Here is a 20,397-nt window from a genome sequence, read left to right on the forward strand (position 1 = left end):
CATCACGCCACATCATCAGCTGTGGACTCTGTGATGTCATCGTATCGCATCAGTATATAGGGCTTGTTTGTTTATTGTATGACATCACGCCACATCATCAGCTGTGGACTCTGTGATGTCATCGTATCTCCATATATGGCCATCTCCGTATATGGAGATATAAGTCGTCCATGCCCAAGTATGGGCTGGTGAGGTCAGACTTTGTGTGATGCGTAGGTTATCTCCATATATGGAGATTCAACATTCTAGGCAATGCTCTCTTCCCTGGTGAGAATTGCCCCTTTATATAGGGCTTGTTTGTGTATTGTATGACATCACGCCACATCATCAGCTGTGGACTCTGTGATGTCATCGTATCTCCATATATGGCCATCTCCGTATATGGAGATATAAGTCGTCCATGCCCAAGTATGGGCTGGTGAGGTCAGACTTTGTGTGATGCGTAGGTTATCTCCATATATGGAGATTCAACATTCCAGGTGTAACTATGGCTACCCGTATGACGTGAGAGGTGGAGGTTGTGATATTTGTGGAGATAAGCGACCAACGGTCGCTTATCTCCCGATTAGGGAGTCTTACGACGGACGGACGGACGGACGGACGGCCGGTGGAGGTTTTCATAGTAAACTGCTCCCTGACGGTCGCAATGAAAACCTCCACCGGCCGTCCGTCCGTCGGTCGGTCACACGTCACACGTCACACCTTTGCCCTGCTCATATCTCCGCATCAGTATATAGGGCTTGTTTGTTTATTGTATGACATCACGCCACATCATCAGCTGTGGACTCTGTGATGTCATCGTATCGCATCAGTATATAGGGCTTGTTTGTTTATTGTATGACATCACGCCACATCATCAGCTGTGGACTCTGTGATGTCATCGTATCTCCATATATGGCCATCTCCGTATATGGAGATATAAGTCGTCCATGCCCAAGTATGGGCTGGTGAGGTCAGACTTCGTGTGATGCGTAGGTTATCTCCATATATGGAGATTCAACATTCCAGGCAATGCTCTCTTCCCTGGTGAGAATTGCCCCTTTATATAGGGCTTGTTTGTGTATTGTATGACATCACGCCACATCATCAGCTGTGGACTCTGTGATGTCATCGTATCTCCATATATGGCCATCTCCGTATATGGAGATATAAGTCGTCCATGCCCAAGTATGGGCTGGTGAGGTCAGACTTTGTGTGATGCGTAGGTTATCTCCATATATGGAGATTCAACATTCCAGGTGTAACTATGGCTACCCGTATGACGTGAGAGGTGGAGGTTGTGATATTTGTGTAGATAAGCGACCAACGGTCGCTTATCTCCCGATTAGGGAGTCTTACTGGTAATATTATAATGTATATCTGCAAAGTAACTAGTACCTAAAGGTTTAAAAAATGTAGTGGAGTAAAAGTAAAAGTACGAATACCTCAAAGTACAGTACTTAAGTAAATGTAACTTTACACCACTACAGGCATGCCTGTTAGTCTGCCCGCCTGCCTGCCTGCCTGCATGCATGTAATGTAATGTAATTGCGACCGTAAGGTCGCAGTTTAGTATGAAAACCTCCACCGGCCGTCCGTCGGTCACACGTGCGGTCGACCGCACGTCACACGTGCGGTCGACGTGTGATGAGGTCACGATGAGTCATCTATGCCCAAATATAGATTTCTAGGTCAGATGGCCCATAGAGTTTGTGATGTCAAACCTAGCAACCCAATATAAACAAACCTGATGTCAGACCTGAAGTATCCTTGTATACCCATATATGGAGATACAGAGATCTCCATATATGGGCATATTAGAAAGCCCATATATGGGCATATACGGATGACATCAGGGATATCCATATATGGGCATAAAAGGGACAAGGGCTTACAGTTAAGAGATCTCCATATATGGGCATATCAGAAAGCCCATATATGTTCATATACTGATGACATCAGGAATATCCATATATGGGCATAAAAGGGACAAGGACTTACAGTTAAGAGATCTCCATATATGGGCATAAAGGGACAAGGACTGTTACAGTAGATATAGAGATGTCCATATATGGGCATAAATGAACAAGGACTGACAAACACTGAGATCTCCATATAACCTATGGGAATATAAGGGACGAGGACTGTCAGCTTGTAGACCTATTTTCTAAATATTGTTGTACATTAAAAACTTGAAATGGGTCGTTCTGCATAGTACTTGGGATTTGTTGATGTAAATGTTCACATAGAGTGTAATAATTGGTAAAACAAACTTTTGGCCTATTTGTGATTAGGGAGTCTTACTGGTGTAATGTAATGCCGCCATCATTCTCACCTCAGTCCAAATGTGTGTGACTGCTCATAGTTGAACAGAGAGTGGATCTTTGCATCAGAGTTGACAGCGATCAGTCTGTCAAACAAGTCCTGTGGAGGAAATGCAGCTTATGAGTGACCGCTATCACCAAATTAAAAGTCCTGAGTTATAGATGCATTCAATGAGTGACCGCCGGTATCACCAAATTAAAAGTCCTGAGTTATAGATGCATTCAACGAGTGACCGGTATCACCAAATTAAAAGTCCTGAGTTATAGATGCATTCAATGAGTGAAACGAAAACTTGAAAACCCCAAACATACAGTCCCAATTTGTTAAAGGAGGAGGTCACCCCCCAAATCTATTTTTTCTATTGATTAGTCACACCACGGAGACTTGAGTTCAATAATATTTTTTTGTATTTGTCACATTGGAAAAAATGCATTTGTGTGAGAATCAATGGGGGTGAATGTAACCCTGACCCTAACCCCTGACCCTAAATGTACCCCCATTGATTCTGACCCAAATGCATTTGGGTTAGGGGTAAGGGTAATTAGGGTCAGGGTCTCTCTCAGGCTGTAGGGGTAGGGTTATAGGGTTTAGGTAAGGGTTATAGGGATAAGGTCAGGGGTAGGGGTAAGGGTAATTAGGGTCATGGATCTTACAGGTATGCTCCGGGGCATCTCTCTCAGGCTGTACTCCGTCTTGTTGGGGAGGGTCTTCTGGCCCAGCAGCTCCACAACGCAATGGAAGGACGACAACAAGTTCACTAGAGACAAGAACGACTGGGGGAGAGAGAGAGAGAGAGAGAGAGAGAGAGAGAGAGAGAGAGAGATTACATTTAAAAAATGTCAAAATGTAATAGTGACAATATAATCATAAAATAAAAGCGTTATCTATTCAACAGGGAGTAGGAAGGAAGGGGGGGGGGGTCTTCAAAGCAGCCAAAGGTACGGCTCCTCCATACCTCCAAAACCTGATCAACCCCTACAACACCACCCGTTCGCTCAGATCAGCCAACACAGGGATGCTGACAGAACCCTCGCTAAAAACCCCAGGACAAAAATCCACTCGTCCTGGACTCTTCTCCCTCCTGGCCCCCAAACTGTGGAAAAACTCCATGTCGCACTTGGAACTACAGACTCACTCCCTAGCTTCCATTAGAACTACAGACTCACTCCCTAGCTTCCATTAGAACTGCAGACTCACTCCCTAGCTTCCATTAGAACTGCAGACTCGCTCCCTAGCTTCCATTAAAACAACAGAGTCACTCCCTAGCTTCCATTAGAACTACAGACTCACTCCCTAGCTTCCATTAGAACTGCAGACTCACTCCCTAGCTTCCATTAAAACAACAGACTCACTCCCTAGCTTCCATTAGAACTACAGACTCACTCCCTAGCTTCCATTAGAACTGCAGACTCACTCCCTAGCTTCCATTAAAACAACAGACTCACTCCCTAGCTTCCATTAGAACTACAGACTCACTCCCTTGCTTCCATTAGAACTACAGACTCACTCCCTAGCTTCCATTAGAACAACAGACTCACTCCCTAGCTTCCATTAGAACTACAGACTCACTCCCTAGCTTCCACCGTGGTCTGAAGACTCACCTCTTCAGACTCCACCTTAGCCCAGAGCACTTACCGTAGCACTCGCCTACCGTCAATGACCATACATGCCATTTATATAGCATTTTTAACATATTTCTTCGCTTTTTTCTAAAATACTGAACAGGTGAGTGGGCTACCTATGTTTTTCTTAGATTACTATATCTTTGCATTCCATGTATTTGAGTGGATATATTGCAGTGTTAGCTTGTATTGATGTTGAGGGGGGGTGCATAATATTGTACTTGGTACAGTCCATTGTGGGGGTGTTATTGTACTTGGTACGGTCCATTCTGGGGGTGTATAATGTTGTACTTCGTACGGTCCATTGTGGGGATGTATAATGTTGTACTTGGTATGGTCCATTGTGGGGGTGTAAAAATGTTGTACTTGGTATGGTCCATTGTGGGGGGTGTAAAATGTTGTACTTGGTACAGTCCATTGTGGGGGTGTTAGTGTACCTTGGATCGGTCCATCAGGGTGCATTGTGGGGGCTCCACCCTCACATGGTCCCGCCCACATTCCAGACACGCCCACATCTCCACCACCAGAGCCTGGACAAAACCTGCCGGGAAAGTAGTTAATTACTCTAATACTCACAGCAACACCCGTGAAATTACTCTAAATACTCATAGCAGCACAAATAAATGTAATCATGTACAGTTCAGAAACCCACCTCCCAGTGACATCATCTCCAAGGTGGAGGGGCCTTAATTATTTTATACTTTAGCTATTGAAAAATAGCAGATATTCAATCTCACAGAGCGGCACCGAGTGCCGCGCTGTGAGCTTGTAGATCTACTATTTTTTTTAAGTCATGAAAATGTTTGCAAATCTTTGAATGTATGTATTTTATTATTTTTTTGCTTCTGAGGGGTCCCTTGAACTAAATATTTTGAGAAGGGGGTCCGTGGCCAAATACATATCATTTTGGGGGTCCTTCACATGAAAAGGTTTGAGCACTACTGACATAGAAACATATGAGAGTGTGTGTGTGTGTGTGTGTGTGTGCGTGCGTGCGTGCGTGCGTGTGTGTGTGTACCTGAGCTGTGCAGGGCCATGGCCCCTGGCGTTGTGGCAGCGATCTGTGTCACCATCACCCCGTATCCAAACCTCTCACACCGACTCACCTGGAGGTTACACACCACGCACGCACGTGCACCCACGCCCGCCCACGCCCGCCACACACACACACACACACACACACACACACACACACACACACACACACACACACACACACACACACACACACACACACACACACACACACAAGCCAGATTTAAAATTAAATACAAAATTAAATAACCCTTAAAACACAAAGATCACTGGCTTCCTTCAAACCTGCACTGAACATTCTCCTTTCATGAGGCCAGAGGTGGAGCTAATGATCACTTCATGAGGCCAGAGGTGGAGTTAGTTATCACTTCATGAGGCCAGAGGTGGAGCTAGTTATCACTTCATGAGGCCAGAGGTGGAGCTAGTTATCACTTCATGAGGCCAGGGGTGGAGCTAGTGATCACTTCATGAGGCCAGAGGTGGAGCTAGACAGGCCAGAAGTGATCACCCTAGCCCTAGTGAACATGCGATGGACAGAGTGCATCATTGCGACCGTCAGGTCGCAGTTACTACTACTATCAAAACCTCTACCGGCCGGCTGTCTGTCAGTCTGTCTGTCACATCAAATCCCGTCACCGTCACGTCACACTTTTGGTCCTACTAATATCTCCACCACCGTTGCCCCTATCCATGCCAAACTTTGCACACACACTCCTTGGCTGCCAAACCACAACCTCAATTCTCACATGGCCCTCTTCTAGCGCCACCATCAGGCCGATTTTTGCAAAACTCATTTTTTGACACTGCTCCTACAGATGTTGGCCTAAAATCACACAAAGCGGTACACAGTATCTCTAAAGTCATGGATCTGTCCCTTTTCCCATATTCCCTCCTGATTGGCTACCATTGCCTTCTAAAGTTTGTGTATGCGACCTGGCAGTCGCTGATCTCCCGATTAGGGAGTCTTACTGGTTGTACCTGTAGTTTATTCATGTACTTGTACAGTATCTAGTGAACATGTGATGGACAGACATACAGAGTGCATTATGGGACCTGGAGTTTCTTCATGTATCTGGTGAACATGTGACGGACAGACAGACAAAGTGCATTATGGGACCTGTAGTTTCTTCATGCATCTGGTGAACATGTGATGGACAGACAGAGTGCATTATGGGACCTGTAGTTTCTTCATGTATCTGGTGAACATGTGATGGACAGACAGAGTGCATTATGGGACCTGTAGTTTCTTCATGTATCTGGTGAACATGTGATGGACATACAGAGTGCATTATGGGACCTGTAGTTTCTTCATGTATCTGGTGAACATGTGACGGACACACTGCGTCATGGCTCCGGTCTGGTGCAGCAGCAGAACTCCTTTAGGCGTGGCAGCGAAGTTCAGCAAACTGTCCAAGAGAGTCTCCTCCCACAGCAACCTGAGAACACACACGCACGCAAACACACAGTAGACATATAGAACGTGTTTATGAATGGATGGTCACATTTTTGACTTGAGAGCTCCTTTAACACATCGGGCGCCCACGTGGTGCCCACGCGCCAATCTCTTTGATGTTTACGTGTGCCCACGACGCGGTCGACGCGTTGTACAGTAAACTATACTGTACTGTAGCTACTGCACTTGGCTACCTCGGTGATGAAACAAACTCCATTTCCCAACATGCAGCGCGAAATTACGTCACCCGGATGTGCTGTCTGTCTCGTTGACTTCCTGTTTAGCGGCTGCACAAAAATGCTGTTTTCTCCGGATTCTCTTCCTTTTTTCTTTTTTTTCTCAAAACGGCAGCCTCTTCTACCGGCCATAACACAAACACTGTGGCTTAGAATTGATAAAAAACGGTCCTGACTGAAAGAAAAGATTTTCGCGAAATAAACAGGACATACTTGGATTACATTTACTCGGATTACTTTTCTTGCCAGTACTTCGAAGGTAGGTAAAATGGCGGGTTGCCATGGGCACCAGCAAATTAAACGTCGAATAATTCTGGGCACCCGATGTGTTAAAACGACCAGCTCAACATGATCTACCCGAGGTGCTTTGGAATGGCAGCACTGGCCTTAAATAAACTCAGCAGCTAGTGCCGACCGAATGTTGGCAAATGTCAGGTCGGCGCTACCTACACGTTTGGCTGTGGTGCTCATTCCACGAATGCTCGATGCTTACACACTGTACCTTGTTGTAAAGGTGATGAATCAAAGATAAAAAATGATATAAAGCACAATACAAATTGGTATTATTAAAGGGCAGATATAATGGACCTAAGTCAAGTTTCCTTTCTTTTTGTATATGACACAAACACACACTCGGAATGGGAAATAGAGTAGGTAAAAGTCTTCATCCCATTATGTATGGAAGTGGTAGGTTTTTGGGTTATCTTAAATGCTACTGACTCTTGTGCGTGCGTGCGTGCGTGCATCCTTACATGGTCTTCAGTTCCTGTGACGTTCCGGAGGGGGCGGAGCCAGGAGTGGGCGTCGGCACCCTGTCTGTCAAGGAACTGACCTATGAGAGTTGAAGAATCAAACTGACCAATGAGAGTTGAAGAATCAAACTGACCTGTGAGAGTTGAAGAATCAAACATTAAACATTACTGTGACATCATAACGAGCATTAAAGAGGTGGTGCCATAGCAGAGTTGTGTCTATGGAGGTAACATTACTCTAATAGACCACGGGCTGGGGTTATAATGTGCAAATCTGCCCTCCCTGTGTACTTTTGGTTACTTCCTGAAAGACTCTGAGTCAAAAGGTCGAAAAAAGGAAAGAAAACTGAGTTAATGACATCATAAAATCCATCCCCTCCCCTTTTGCCACATAGTCCCCTTAGTCACATATATGTGCCAGTTACAGTGTGTGCCAGTCACAGTGTGTGCCAGTCACAGGCGCATGCCAGTCACAGTGTGTGCCAGTCACAGGTATGTACCAGTCACAGGCGTGTGCCAGTCACAGGTGTGTGCCAGGCACCTGAGCATGGGTTCTGCCAGAATTTGGGACATTATGCTATCCTCCAGGATGGCAAGGCTCGCCCCCACAGAGCCAGGATCATCAGAGAGTACCTCCAGAATGTGGGAGTGGAGAGGATGGAATGCCCTGCCGTGAGTCCAGACCTCAACCCAGTTGAACACTTGTGGGATCAGCTTGGATGAGCATGTAGATCTGCTATTTTTTGGCTATTAAAATATATATAAACAGCAGATACATGCACTACATGCTCACAATGCCTCGGGTTGCGAGGCGTTGTTATAATCTAATATTTGGCAATTTAGCCAATGTTTAATTTGTCATTTTAGTGTTATTAAAAAGTCCTAAAATTGTCACTTTAGAAATGTGCAGATACCCTCTAGTCTATACAGTTAAACTTTATGTTGGTTTGTTTACTGTTGAGTGAGAAAACAATGTTGCACATTAAATGAATCATCCCACAGGTTGAGAACCGGTGTTTTAATGAACTGTAAACCGACCTGCGTCCATGCGCGGCTCAGCGAGGCGTGCAACCCGTAGGGCATTAGGACCTGCAGCCCGGCGCAGGTGTTGTACATCTGCCTGCACACCAGGACCAAGGCCCCGCCCACCACCATGGAGGCCACGCCCTCCTCCTCCGCTGCTGGGTCCCCCGAGCCGGAACCCAGCGACCGCACGAGGTCCTCACCCAGGACCCTCTGGGTGAACCGCACGATGACATGACCCGCCGACGTGCTGAGAGAGAGAGAGGAGAGAGAGAGACATAGAGAGAGAAGGAGAGAGAGAGAGAGAGTGAGAGAAAGAGAGAGAGAGAGAGAGAGAGAGAGAGAGAGAGAGAGAGAGTGAGTTTGATGTAGGACCAAGAAAATGTCTGTCTTCTCTAAAGGGGGTTCCACACGGTACACGGTTGCCGCCGGGGCTGCCGCTAGGATCAGCAATGGCCGCACCGCGGAGAGACACAAACACACTCGCTCAGTGAGTAAAAAGATGAACAAAGATGACGAACAAAGATGAACACAATCCGTCTTTCACCGCCCGCGTACGCATGCACAAACAAGTACGCTCACGGTGGATTTCACGGGACCGCGCCCGCTCGACCTCGCCGCCCAAAACCTTCGCTGCGCGGCCGAAAAAGCCGCCCGCCTCTCATTGAAAATGAATTACTAGCAGGCGGTGACCGCGTACCGTGTGGAACCCCCTTAATTCTGACAAAAATACAGATTTACAGATAAGTATCGATCCTGAACATCTGAAACTACTTCAGTACGAGTTTTCCATAATATCGATACGCTCCCCCGTCTCTCCCTGTGCGGCTGAGACTTCAATGCTTTGGCAATATTGTAAGTGTTACATTCATGCCAATAAAGCCATTTGTATTGAAACGTGGAATTGAGTGAGATAGGCAGTTGCAGTCAGAGGCTAAAAGTCCCGCCTCTCTCTCTCTCTCTCATTCATTTAGCTCATACATGGGCAACTGGCGGCCCAGGGGCCACATGCGGCCCCCACCTTCACTTAATGTGGCCCACAGCAGGTTAATATCAGAATACTGATATGTCATTGATTTCAAGCGGTTACAATTCAAAGCATGGAAAAATGTCCTGCTTTAATTACTTAAGTCCATATTATGTATTACTACTACTACTAGTATTAAAACATTTTTTTCTTTTCCTTTTTATGTCCAATGCAGGCCTATTTGTATTTAAGTCATAAAGTTAACATAAGAACATATAATTGCATTTGACATTAAATACAATTTTAACTTTTCAGGATTCCAATTAAAAAAATGCTTAAAATAATTCAGGATTCCAATTAAAAAATAGCAGATCTACAAGACAGTGTGACGCGTTTTGAGCTTGTAGATCTGCTATTTTTGCTATTTTTGACTGCATATATGCATTGTGGCCCTCTGGAGTTAAAATATAGTGGCCCTCTCCATCATCCAAGTTGCCCACCCCTGATTTAGCTCCACTCGCAGGCAGCTGGGGCAGCTAGCTAACGACGAGCATGTATCGTTACTTGGCCGTCGGTGCACACAGTGATGCTGAATGTGTCGCTTGTTAAGGTCATTTGCTCCAGCTGTGGGCATTGGGCAAAAGCAGAGCCTGAGTCTACGACAGTCAGATCTGGTTCACAGACAGATGGCAGAAGTCGATAGTACTCAATATGCTACAGAGCATGCTAACTCACCGGGGTGCACAAAACTCTTTGATGTCTCTCTGTGCCGTCGACACATTTTGACGCGTCTGAAAGGGTTTTATATTAAACCGTAGCTTGCTGTCTGGGGCAGCCGCGGCTGAAGAGAGAAACTCCAATTCCCACAATGCAACGGGAGATAACGTGATCAGGAAGTCCGGTTCCCCTATACAGGCCAGCGTTGTGAGATTGACAAAAGTGGATTTATTTATTCCTGGCAAGTGACAATTGCAGCCTCTTTCATTGCATATGGCTGCCCCCCTGCAGTCAGTTTGGCTCGGTTACATCTATGGATGTGTATTAAAAAAGATTTTGTTTGGAAATAATGCATAGATAATGTTCTATAACATCGCAAATGTAAGCTACTTTTAAGCTCCTTTGATGGCAGTAGCACAAATACATAAATAATAAATAAAGAAAAGGCTTGAGGACCACTGCTAGACAGCTTCAGAATATCGATATTCTGAAGATACCGTATCAAAGTTAGAAATACAGTATTGTGACAACACTAGCACATGCACGCACACCCACACGCACGCACGCACACACACACACACTCTTACCGCTCTGGGAGGTCGGGGTCGGGGGTCAGGGTGTGCTCGTAGAGGAAGAGCGCCAGACCTCGGTCGGTGGACGCCAGGCGAGCCAAGATGTCCGCCATGTGAGTCAACGAAACAGAGGGACGCTTTAACTGAGACTGGAGAGAGAGAGAGAGAGAGAGACAGAGAGAGAGAGAGAGAGAGACAGAGACCCTTTAATTTGGTGCCAAACACGAGTTTCCGGACTTAAAAAAAAAAAATCCCTTTATTTAAACAATATTGTCCCAAAACTGTTTATGTTGTTCTCTCACATCAGCACAACAATAACGATAAAATAAATGCTCCAGGCGCTTTTCTTCAGAAACATTATGTACAATTATGTAATAATTGTGACAGCTGGGGGCGTGTTCCTGCCTCCGCGTCATCAGCACCCACATCCTAGGTGGGGTTGACGCTAGGGCCTTTCTGTGTGGAGTTTGCATGTTCTCCCCGTGTATCCTAGGGTAGATGCCCTCACAAAAACATGCAGTAGTCCTGGTTTCTATACTACCTCCCCCTAGCCAGCCAGGTGCTCCCCAATTCCCCTGGCGTGGCAGGGAGAGAGCGGAAACCAGGACTACAGGTTAGGTATTTGGCACTGGTTGAGAAAATGGGTTGCGAAACCGTGGGATATAAATTAAGAAAAAAATTAAAAAGAATGCTGTTCTTCAGCTTCATCCTCCTGTCCAACAACCTCCTCGTCTCTGCCGTAGCAGCAGGATGCCCCCATGGAGCACCCCTCCTCCCCCCTTTCCCACTCCCCCCTGCACCGGCCGCAGTGTGCGCCCGTTCTGGGCACGACCTAATCAAATGCCCCTCCTCTCCACAGCCAAAACCCTTCATGTTATCTGTAGTGGCATAAATAATCAAAGCCATCTGCAGTTAACTTACACGTTACTAGATGTGTGGCCGCCCGAGCGTCTAGTCAGGGGCCGGCCAACTCGGGGACGATGTAAATAGGGAATGAATGCTCTGCCCTTTAATGCAAACCCCATTATACCTGTTGTCATAGGACCCGTTTTGACCATCTGTTTGCGTCCATCTTATTTCCATATATGGAGATCTCTGTATCTGTATGTCGGGCGGCCGAGCGTCTAGTCGGGGACCAGCCTACTTGGGAACGATGTAAATAGGGAATGAATGCCCACAATTTAATGCAAACCCCATAATACCTGTTGTCATAGGACCCGTTTTGACCATCTGTTTGCCTGTGTCCATTTACTGTATGCCCATATATGGAGATATATGTATCTTTCTGTCTGCGTCCATTTTATGCCCATATACAGAGATCTCTGCTGACACAGTGCCGGTTCTGGAAAACCCTGATGTCAGACATCAGCTCCGCATACGGAGATTCCGAGCCTTTTGCGCCGGTTCCGGAAAACCACATATCGGGTCGGGTCGAGACTGGGCACTGCACTCCCTGCTACGGCGGGGAGCGCGGGTGCTGTAGTCTGTGTAATGCAAACCCCATTATACCTGTTGTCATAGGACCCGTTTTGACCATCTGTTTGCCTGTGTCCATTTACTGTATGCCCATATATGACCTTCCTTATTGACCTTCCTTTAGAAGGCGCTCGGGAGGCATTAGTATCCATAATAGATGCCCCAACTACCTAAGCTGAATCCTTTAGTATCGTTTACATTATTATTAGCCTCTGAATGTCTGAAAGTCAGCCAGAAGATAGACCATCTGCTAAAACTAAAAATAATATCTGTGAATTAAATTCTCCATGAGGTGAGTAATCAATAGAAGGAAAAAAAATAACCCCAACTTACGGTACTCTGGAGAGGAGGGGAATGACTTCAATTAGCCCATATAAGGACAATTTACAAATGACATTAGGGATCTCTTGTGGACATAAATGGGACAGGGACTGGCACATACAGACAACTCCATATATGAGCATGAACCGGACAAGGGCTGACAGGTACAGAGATCTTCATATACGGGTTTATCAGCATGCCCATGCATATACTGATGACAAGAGGGTTTTCCATATATGGGCATAAAAGGGACAAGGACCGACAGATAAAGATATCTCCATATATGGGCATGAAAGGGACAAGCACTGAAAGGTACAGAGATCTCTATATACGGGCATATAAGCCTGCCCATTATTGTACTGATGACATCTGGAATTTCCATATATGGTCATATCCAACCTGGCCGCGACATGCACTGTTCGTTGGCTTAACGGAAGTTCTTGAATTTGGCGTAAGTTCTGCGTTTGAGGGAGGTTACGTCACGAGGTGCAGGTCTGTTTAAATCCCCTAGTGAAACAGACACAAATAGATTTTGCAACTCTTAACTCACTCTTAATAATAGGTGTAACTTTGTTAGAATCCATATTTTGTTGGGAGATTGTTTATTGCGATATCCGTGTAAGTCCCACCTTTCTAACTCTCTGCTTTATGTCGCGCCCAGGTTTGTCTCTTTGCAGATGAGTAAGCCTGGCTGCGCGAAGTTAGGATTTAGCAGTGCTAGTAAATAAAATATACTTATGGAGGGTATGCACATACGGTACATAAAGTGAATGGCAAATCGAGTGGCAAAGCGAGTGGAAAAGTGAGTTTAACGTTTAATGCAATCAGATAAGACTTATATTTTTGGATGTATGGGCTGTCTGGGCTGTCAAGACCAGAAAGTAGTTTTTTTTTGCCACTCAGTGGGCGTTCCCACATAACCTCCGGGTATGTTGATGATGTCACGCGCATAGCCTCTATTGGTTAGCTAAAAAAAACCTGTCCAGGACAAGTACTGTGTGCGTGCGTGATGTCATGTGATGTCATGTTTATGCAGTGTCACACCATAGCCCCGGTCACTCTATAAAAGCGGCTTACATAGAACACTAGTGTTGAGTGAGAGACCGACAGAGACATGTTTCACTACACAGTGGCCAAGATCAAAGGACCAACGGGATGCGGTAATGCCGTAGCGGTTGGACATAAAGTTTATGCCTTCTTAAGGAACAGTAGTGGTCATATTGAAGTGCATGTCTTCAACACAGTGTCTTTAGTCTGGAGGAAGTTGCCTCCAGTGACACCTGGAAGGGGAGAGCGCCACCCTGAGGTTCCCTTAAGCCGCTACGGCCACACAGCTGTGCTTGTAGGAGATATCATCTACATCTGGGGAGGGTACACTTACATAGATTACCCAGGTTACTGCAACGTGCTTTATGCATTTGATGTCGACGCCCACACATGGTTCAAACCCAGTGTTTCTGGGAATGTTCCTGAGGGGAGGAGCTACCACGCAACCTGTGTGTTGGAAAAGGTCATTTTTATCCATGGAGGATGCAACAAACTGACTGGACACACTAATGACATCTACAAGTTGGAGACCACCACTATGGTCTGGTCTATAATTAACACCAGGGACACAACAGCACCTGTTTCATGGTGTCACTCTGCCACCCTCATCGGGACAAAGATGTTTGTATTTGGGGGCTGTGGGGACCAAGGGAGGTGGAACCGCTACTGCAACACCATCAGAGTTTTTGACACAGAGACCAACTGCTGGATGAAAACACCTTCAGCACAGATTCTTCCAGAAGAACGCAGGAGTCATTCAGCCTTTACCTACAATGGAGAGCTGTACATATTTGGTGGTTATAAGTCTAAGTCTAAGTCTCTCAATGATCTGTGGAAATTCAATCCAGAGACCTTCTCCTGGAAGGAGGTGAAGCCCAAGGGGAACGGCCCGTTATGGATGACTAGTGGCATATGTTGCATAATGGGAGATTGTATCATCCTCTTTGCAGGATTCAGATCGGATGAGCTGTTTATCTTAGACTTGCGTCCTAGTCTGAAGACATTATGTAAGCTGGCAGTTATTCAGTACGGTCTGGAGCAGTCTGAACTCCCACAGGACATCAGGTGGGAACTGGCAGCCATGAAGAATGAGAAGACACAACATCCAGGGTTTTGACTGTAAGGTTATGGACCTTTAGGATAGAGCTGTACCTATACAATCCTGGATTACTTCAGTGAAATCTTTTGATCATGTTTTCTTTTTCTTTTTTTTTCTTTTGCTAAAAGGAACATCCATCCATCCAACTTCAACCGCTTATCGGGAATTGGGTCTTTACTTACTTTATTTATTTATTTGAACAGGACAGTACCAGTTAATGGACACATTGACATTGCCATGTTGCATAATAAATACAAACATACAAAATGTCAGTGTAAACCAGCCGGAGTTAGCTTAGAGCTAAATTTCATCCGTTGTCCTCACATAAAACATGAAACAAAACAAGACTAGCAATAACAAGAACAGAACAGTACAGGGCGATTAAGTTGGCTTAACGGAAGTTCTTGAATTTGGCGTAAGTTCTGCGTTTGAGGGAGGTTACGTCACGAGGTGCAGGTCTGTTTAAATCCCCCAGTGAAACAGACACAAATAGATTTTGCAACTCTTAACTCACTCTTAATAATAGGTGTAACTTTGTTAGAATCCATATTTTGTTGGGAGATTGTTTATTGCGATATCCGTGTAAGTCCCACCTTTCTAACTCTCTGCCTTATGCCCAGGTTTGTCTCTTTGCAGATAAGTAAGCCTGGCTACGCGAAGTTAGGATTTAGCAGTGCTAGTAAATAAAATATACTTATGGAGGGTATGCACATGCATAAAGTGAATGGCAAATCGAGTGGCAAAGCGAGTGGAAAAGTGAGTTTAACGTTTAATGCAATCAGATAAGACTTATATTTTTGGATGTATAGGCTGTCAAGACCAGAAAGTAGGTTTTTTTTTGCCACTCAGTGGGCGTTCCCACATAACCTCCGGGTATGTTGATGATGTCACGCGCATAGCCTCTATTGGTTAGCTAAAAAAAACCTGTCCAGGACAAGTACTGTGTGTGTGCGTGCGTGATGTCATGTGATGTCATGTTTATGCAGTGTCACACCATAGCCCTGGTCACTCTATAAAAGCAGCTTACATAGAACACTAGTGTTATTCAGTACGGTCCACTAGTGTTGAACAAAACACAACAAGAATAAGGTGCTTGGCGCAACAGAGTGCCTAGTGCGACAAAGTGCTTAGTGCCAGAAGTAAGATAAAAACCATATAGGAAAAACTAGCCTGGCAGAGTAATTCGTACCGGCATTAAAAAGTTCTTATAGGTGGTTACATGTTTGTGATCGTTTTAACCATTGCTTCAACTGCCCTTTAAAAGCACCGAATGTGGGGATCTCTCTAATTGAGGTAGGGATCTGGTTCCAATATTGACATCCATTTATGGAGAGAACGTTTTTACTAAAAGTAGTTTTTCTAAAATCTATTTCACAGTCTCCCCTGGATGTTGACCTAGTACTGCGTCCAATATCCCTCTTCTTGTGGATGAATTCCATAAGAGGAGGGGGAGCCAGATCATTAAGGCATTTATATTTTAAATTTCCTAAAATTTTCAAAGCTGAGAAGGTGATACTGTTCTAGGATGTTACAGTGGTGATAGGAGTTTGGTTTTTTGTCTAGTATTTTAATAGCCCTTTTAAATACCTGTTCAATGGGTTTGATGGTTGTTGTATTAGCAAAAGACGAGTTTGTAAAACAGTATTCCATGTGAGAGAAAATCATGCAATGAAGGTACGTTTTGGCTGCTTCTATTGCTAGGTAGGGTCGAATTTGTTTGAAGTTTCGCAGATTGTAATTAATAGTATTAGTTACTTTTTTTATGTGCTTCTTGAAGGTAAGATTGGAGTCCAAGATCACACCGAGATATTTGAAATGTGACACATACTCCAATTCCACCCCCTTCGAGAATACACCAGATCTCACAATGGTGACTGGTCTCTTGCTGAACAACATAAACACTGTTTTCTTCACACCAGTAAGACTCCCTAATCGAGAGATAAGCGACCGTCGGTCGCTTATCTCCACAAATAGGCCAAAAGTTTGTTTTACCAATTATCAAGACATACGGGCAGTTGACAGTTTGCCATGGTTACTCATTGAAGTTGAATCTCCATATATGGAGACATAAGTTGCTCATACCATAGCAACCATGTTTTTTACAGGGCCTGGGATTGATGACATCAGAAATCTCCATATATGGGCATGAAAGGGATTTTGTTTCTGGAAATATGTCTGTGGGGTGCCACATTTGGAATAAAACACTTACATCACACATCTGGATATCCATACAGCCCATCTAGTTTGCCTGTGTCCATTTATGCCCATATATCTGATGACATTGGGACACTGATCTCCATATATGGGCATAAAACTTATGTTAATTAGTAAAGCCTGGGGATCTCCATATATGGGCATGAGGGGTACCCTAAAAGGGCATCATCTGGGAATAGCAAATATAGTTATCCTAGAAAGTGAAAATCTTACATCAAAGGCCATAACTACCTACCTACCACCATACTGCATTCCTCATTAAACTACCTACCAGTAAGATGCCTATAGGGAGAAAAGCAAAGGGCGAGGTTGCACCATTTCTTGGTCTTCTGGCCAGTGATGTATATCGGACCATTTAACCATATATGGAGACATCTGGTACCCAAAGATATTCACAGATATGGGCTTAATATTGATGACATAAGGGATCTCCATATATGGGCGTAAAAGGGATTTGGTTCCCCTGGCATCACAGGGATCTCCATATATGGGCATAAAATGGATTTGGTTACCCTGGCAACACGGGGATCTCCATATCTCCATATATGGGCATAAAAGGGATTTGGTTCCCCTGGCATCAGAGGGATCTCCATATATGGGCATAAAAGGGATTTGGTTCCCCTGACATTACAGTGATGTCAGTGGCTGGTTCTACAGAGGGGATCTCCATTTATGGGCATAAAAGGGAATGTATGTATGATGATGTCAGATATCATAGACATCATAGGACTTTCACATAACGAATAACTGAGTAAGCATGTAAACCCGTAAAATCTATATTTGGGCATGGCTGATTTATGACCTCATCATGATGACACGAGCAAACACAGCTGAATTGTATAAATGATCAGTGCAGAAACCAACAGAAGTATTTGACCAAGACTCTTCGATTTAAACATCAACAAAGGTGTGACGTTTGTTGATGGTCACAAAGGTGTGACGGACGGACGGACGGACGGACGGTGGAGGTTTTCATAGTAAACTGCTCCCTGACGGTCGCAATTAAGCATGAGGCAGGCGTTGCCTAGCCAGGTGTGTACCCTGTCAAGTGCACTAGTTAGACTCTCAGAGATTTGCTCAGTGGTCTTGCCATGGACAGTGATGACGGCGTCATCGGCATACATTTGTACATTGCAATCTGGGCACACATCCGGTAAATCATTGATATACCAGTAAGACTCCCTAATCGGGAGATAAGCGACCGTCAGGTCGAAGCGTGATTTTAGGGCAAAATGTGTAGGAGCAGTGTCCAAAAAATGTGTTTGAAAAAATATATGGGACAGATCCATGTTGATGACATGAGTGTAGTGTAGACATACTGTGTACCGATTTGCGTAATTTTAGGGCAAAATCTGTAGGGGCAGTGTCCAAAAATGTGTTTGAAAAAGTCGGCCTGATGGTGGCGCTATATGGGACAGATCAATGTTGATGGCATGAGTGTAGACATACTGTGTACCGATTTGCGTGATTTTAGGGCAAAATCTGTTGGAGCAGTGTCCTCGGGGTCCTCCACTAGGGGTGCGACCACTTTTGCATCCATTCTGGAGCACCAGGAGTCGGTGGTCCCTGGGAATTCCCCGTGAACAGCCCCGTTGGGGTGGTCATTGGTAATTTTAGCACTTTTTGGCGGCGGCGACAGGGGGTCCCTGGGGGTCCCTGGAGCTCCGGGGGTCCCGGGAGGGGTGGAGGTTGTGGATTGGCAGGCAAGGAGTGTGTGTGCAAAGTTTGGCATGGATTGGGGCAACGGTGGCGGAGATATGAGTTGGGGAAAAGTGTGACGTGACTGACAGACTGACAGACTGACAGACTGACGGACAGACTGACAGACAGCCTGTCGAGGTTTTGGTAGTAACTGCGACCTGACGGTCGCAATAAAGAAAACAATAAAGGGCCTAAGATGGATCCCTGCGGAACTCCTACTGGATTATCAACAAACGGGGACCGGACACCGTTTATCACCACACACTGTTTACGGTTTGATATGATTGTATCCAATTAATTGAATTTATGGAGAAGTTGAAGTATGATAATTTTGTGAGGAGGACGTGGTGATTCACGGTGTCAAAAGCCCGTCTGAAGTCCAGAAACACAGCACCTACATATGGGTTTGTATCCAGACTGTAGTCCTTTCAATGAATACACTATTTGCCGTTTCAGTTGAGTGTTGTGTTCGAAAGCCAAATTGCATTGGATGGAGTGGTGTCTCCCCCTTATTGAGATGTTTAATCATTTGCTTGGCAACCCACTTCTCCGCAATCTTAGATAAGCTAGGGAGGATGCTGATGGGTCTGTAGTTCGCGGGGGTAACAGTTCCAACTGAGACTTCCGGATTTCCTTATCCCAAGCAACTTCCTCCACTCCCTCAGGGAGTATACCGAGGCGTTCCCAAGCCAGTGTGGAGATATAAATCTTCCATCTGGTCTTTTGTCTGCCACAGGGTCTCCTCCCAGTGGGACGTGCATCGAGGACCTTCCTAGGAAGGCGCTCAGGAGGCATCGCTATCCATACTAGATTCCCGAAGCTGAATCCTTTCCAAGTGTAGAAGCAGCGGTTCTACTCCAAGTCTCTCTCGGGGGACTGAACTTCTCACCCTATCTCTAAGGGAGATACCTGCCACTCGTCTGAGGAAACCCATTTTGTCCGCTTGCACCCGAAATAAAAAATCCCTATTCCCCATTCCATTTGTAGTTCTACACAGGTCATGGTGAGGACCAAGACAAGTGCTCTGATTGGTGTAGAACATTAGTTCTAAACCAATCAGACACATTGAAACATCTGTGTTGGTCCTCAACATGGCCGTTTTGGACTACAGATGAAACCATATTAAGGGAATTAAGTTTAATTAAAAAAAAAAAAAAAAAAAAAAAAAGATTAGGATTAATATTAAAGTGACAACTTTTACAATATGAAAGCCCTCACGCCCATATATGGACATCTCTGATGTCCTCAGTATATTATGCACATGTATGGGCATGCCCCAGACATACTTTGCCCCCTCTTGTGGTCATGGAGCTGACTGATGCCATGACGACAAGGACACTTGGGCAAGACGCTTATTAATTAAATCACACCTGTGCAAAGTGAGCAGTGCTAACTTCACATTGTATCACACAGGACAAACGTGCATATCTCCTTTTATGGGCTGTTTTGCCTAAAATAAGCTATGATGACTACAACTATAACTTAATGATGACAACTTGTCAACAAATACAAACTGTATACAAATGTTTAGGACTATAGTGGAAAACAGATTTTATGCTTCAGAAAACAATGCCAATCTACAAGCTTACAACTCATCGCAGCACAACGTAAGTCAAAGACTCCGTCTAAAAGGATCACACATAAAGTCCAGTGGACTTGTTTCCATTGAGGTCCTATGTATTCATTCCATCAACATAACAAAATCCTACCGGTGCAAAGTGAGCAGTGCAAACATGTCCTTATATGGGCCATTCTGTCCATGACGTCAGTTACTTTGTGTGTATAAATATACATATATGGAGATCCAGGGTAACTATTTAGCTGACAAACGTGAAACTTGGAGCGGTTTGCACCGCTC

General features: G+C 45.0%; 1 protein-coding gene across 1 annotated transcript in view; it reads right to left on the reverse strand.

Moving 5' to 3' along the window:
- The window catches only part of tbc1d32 (TBC1 domain family, member 32), an 81,813-nt gene that overhangs the window by 35,620 nt on the left and 25,796 nt on the right, over window positions 1-20,397 (reverse strand). The window contains exons 16-23 of the mRNA XM_080744668.1: window positions 10,697-10,830; window positions 8,441-8,675; window positions 7,403-7,482; window positions 6,259-6,397; window positions 4,945-5,032; window positions 4,364-4,467; window positions 2,958-3,077; window positions 2,315-2,403 (exon numbers count right to left, since the gene is read on the reverse strand). Of these exons, the coding sequence (XP_080600794.1) occupies window positions 2,315-2,403; window positions 2,958-3,077; window positions 4,364-4,467; window positions 4,945-5,032; window positions 6,259-6,397; window positions 7,403-7,482; window positions 8,441-8,675; window positions 10,697-10,830 (989 nt within the window). The remainder of the gene's footprint in view (window positions 1-2,314; window positions 2,404-2,957; window positions 3,078-4,363; window positions 4,468-4,944; window positions 5,033-6,258; window positions 6,398-7,402; window positions 7,483-8,440; window positions 8,676-10,696; window positions 10,831-20,397) is intronic.

This window comes from Nannobrachium achirus (assembly GCF_963921795.1).
Source record: "Nannobrachium achirus genome assembly, chromosome: 16".
Taxonomy (NCBI): Eukaryota; Metazoa; Chordata; class Actinopteri; order Myctophiformes; family Myctophidae; genus Nannobrachium; species Nannobrachium achirus.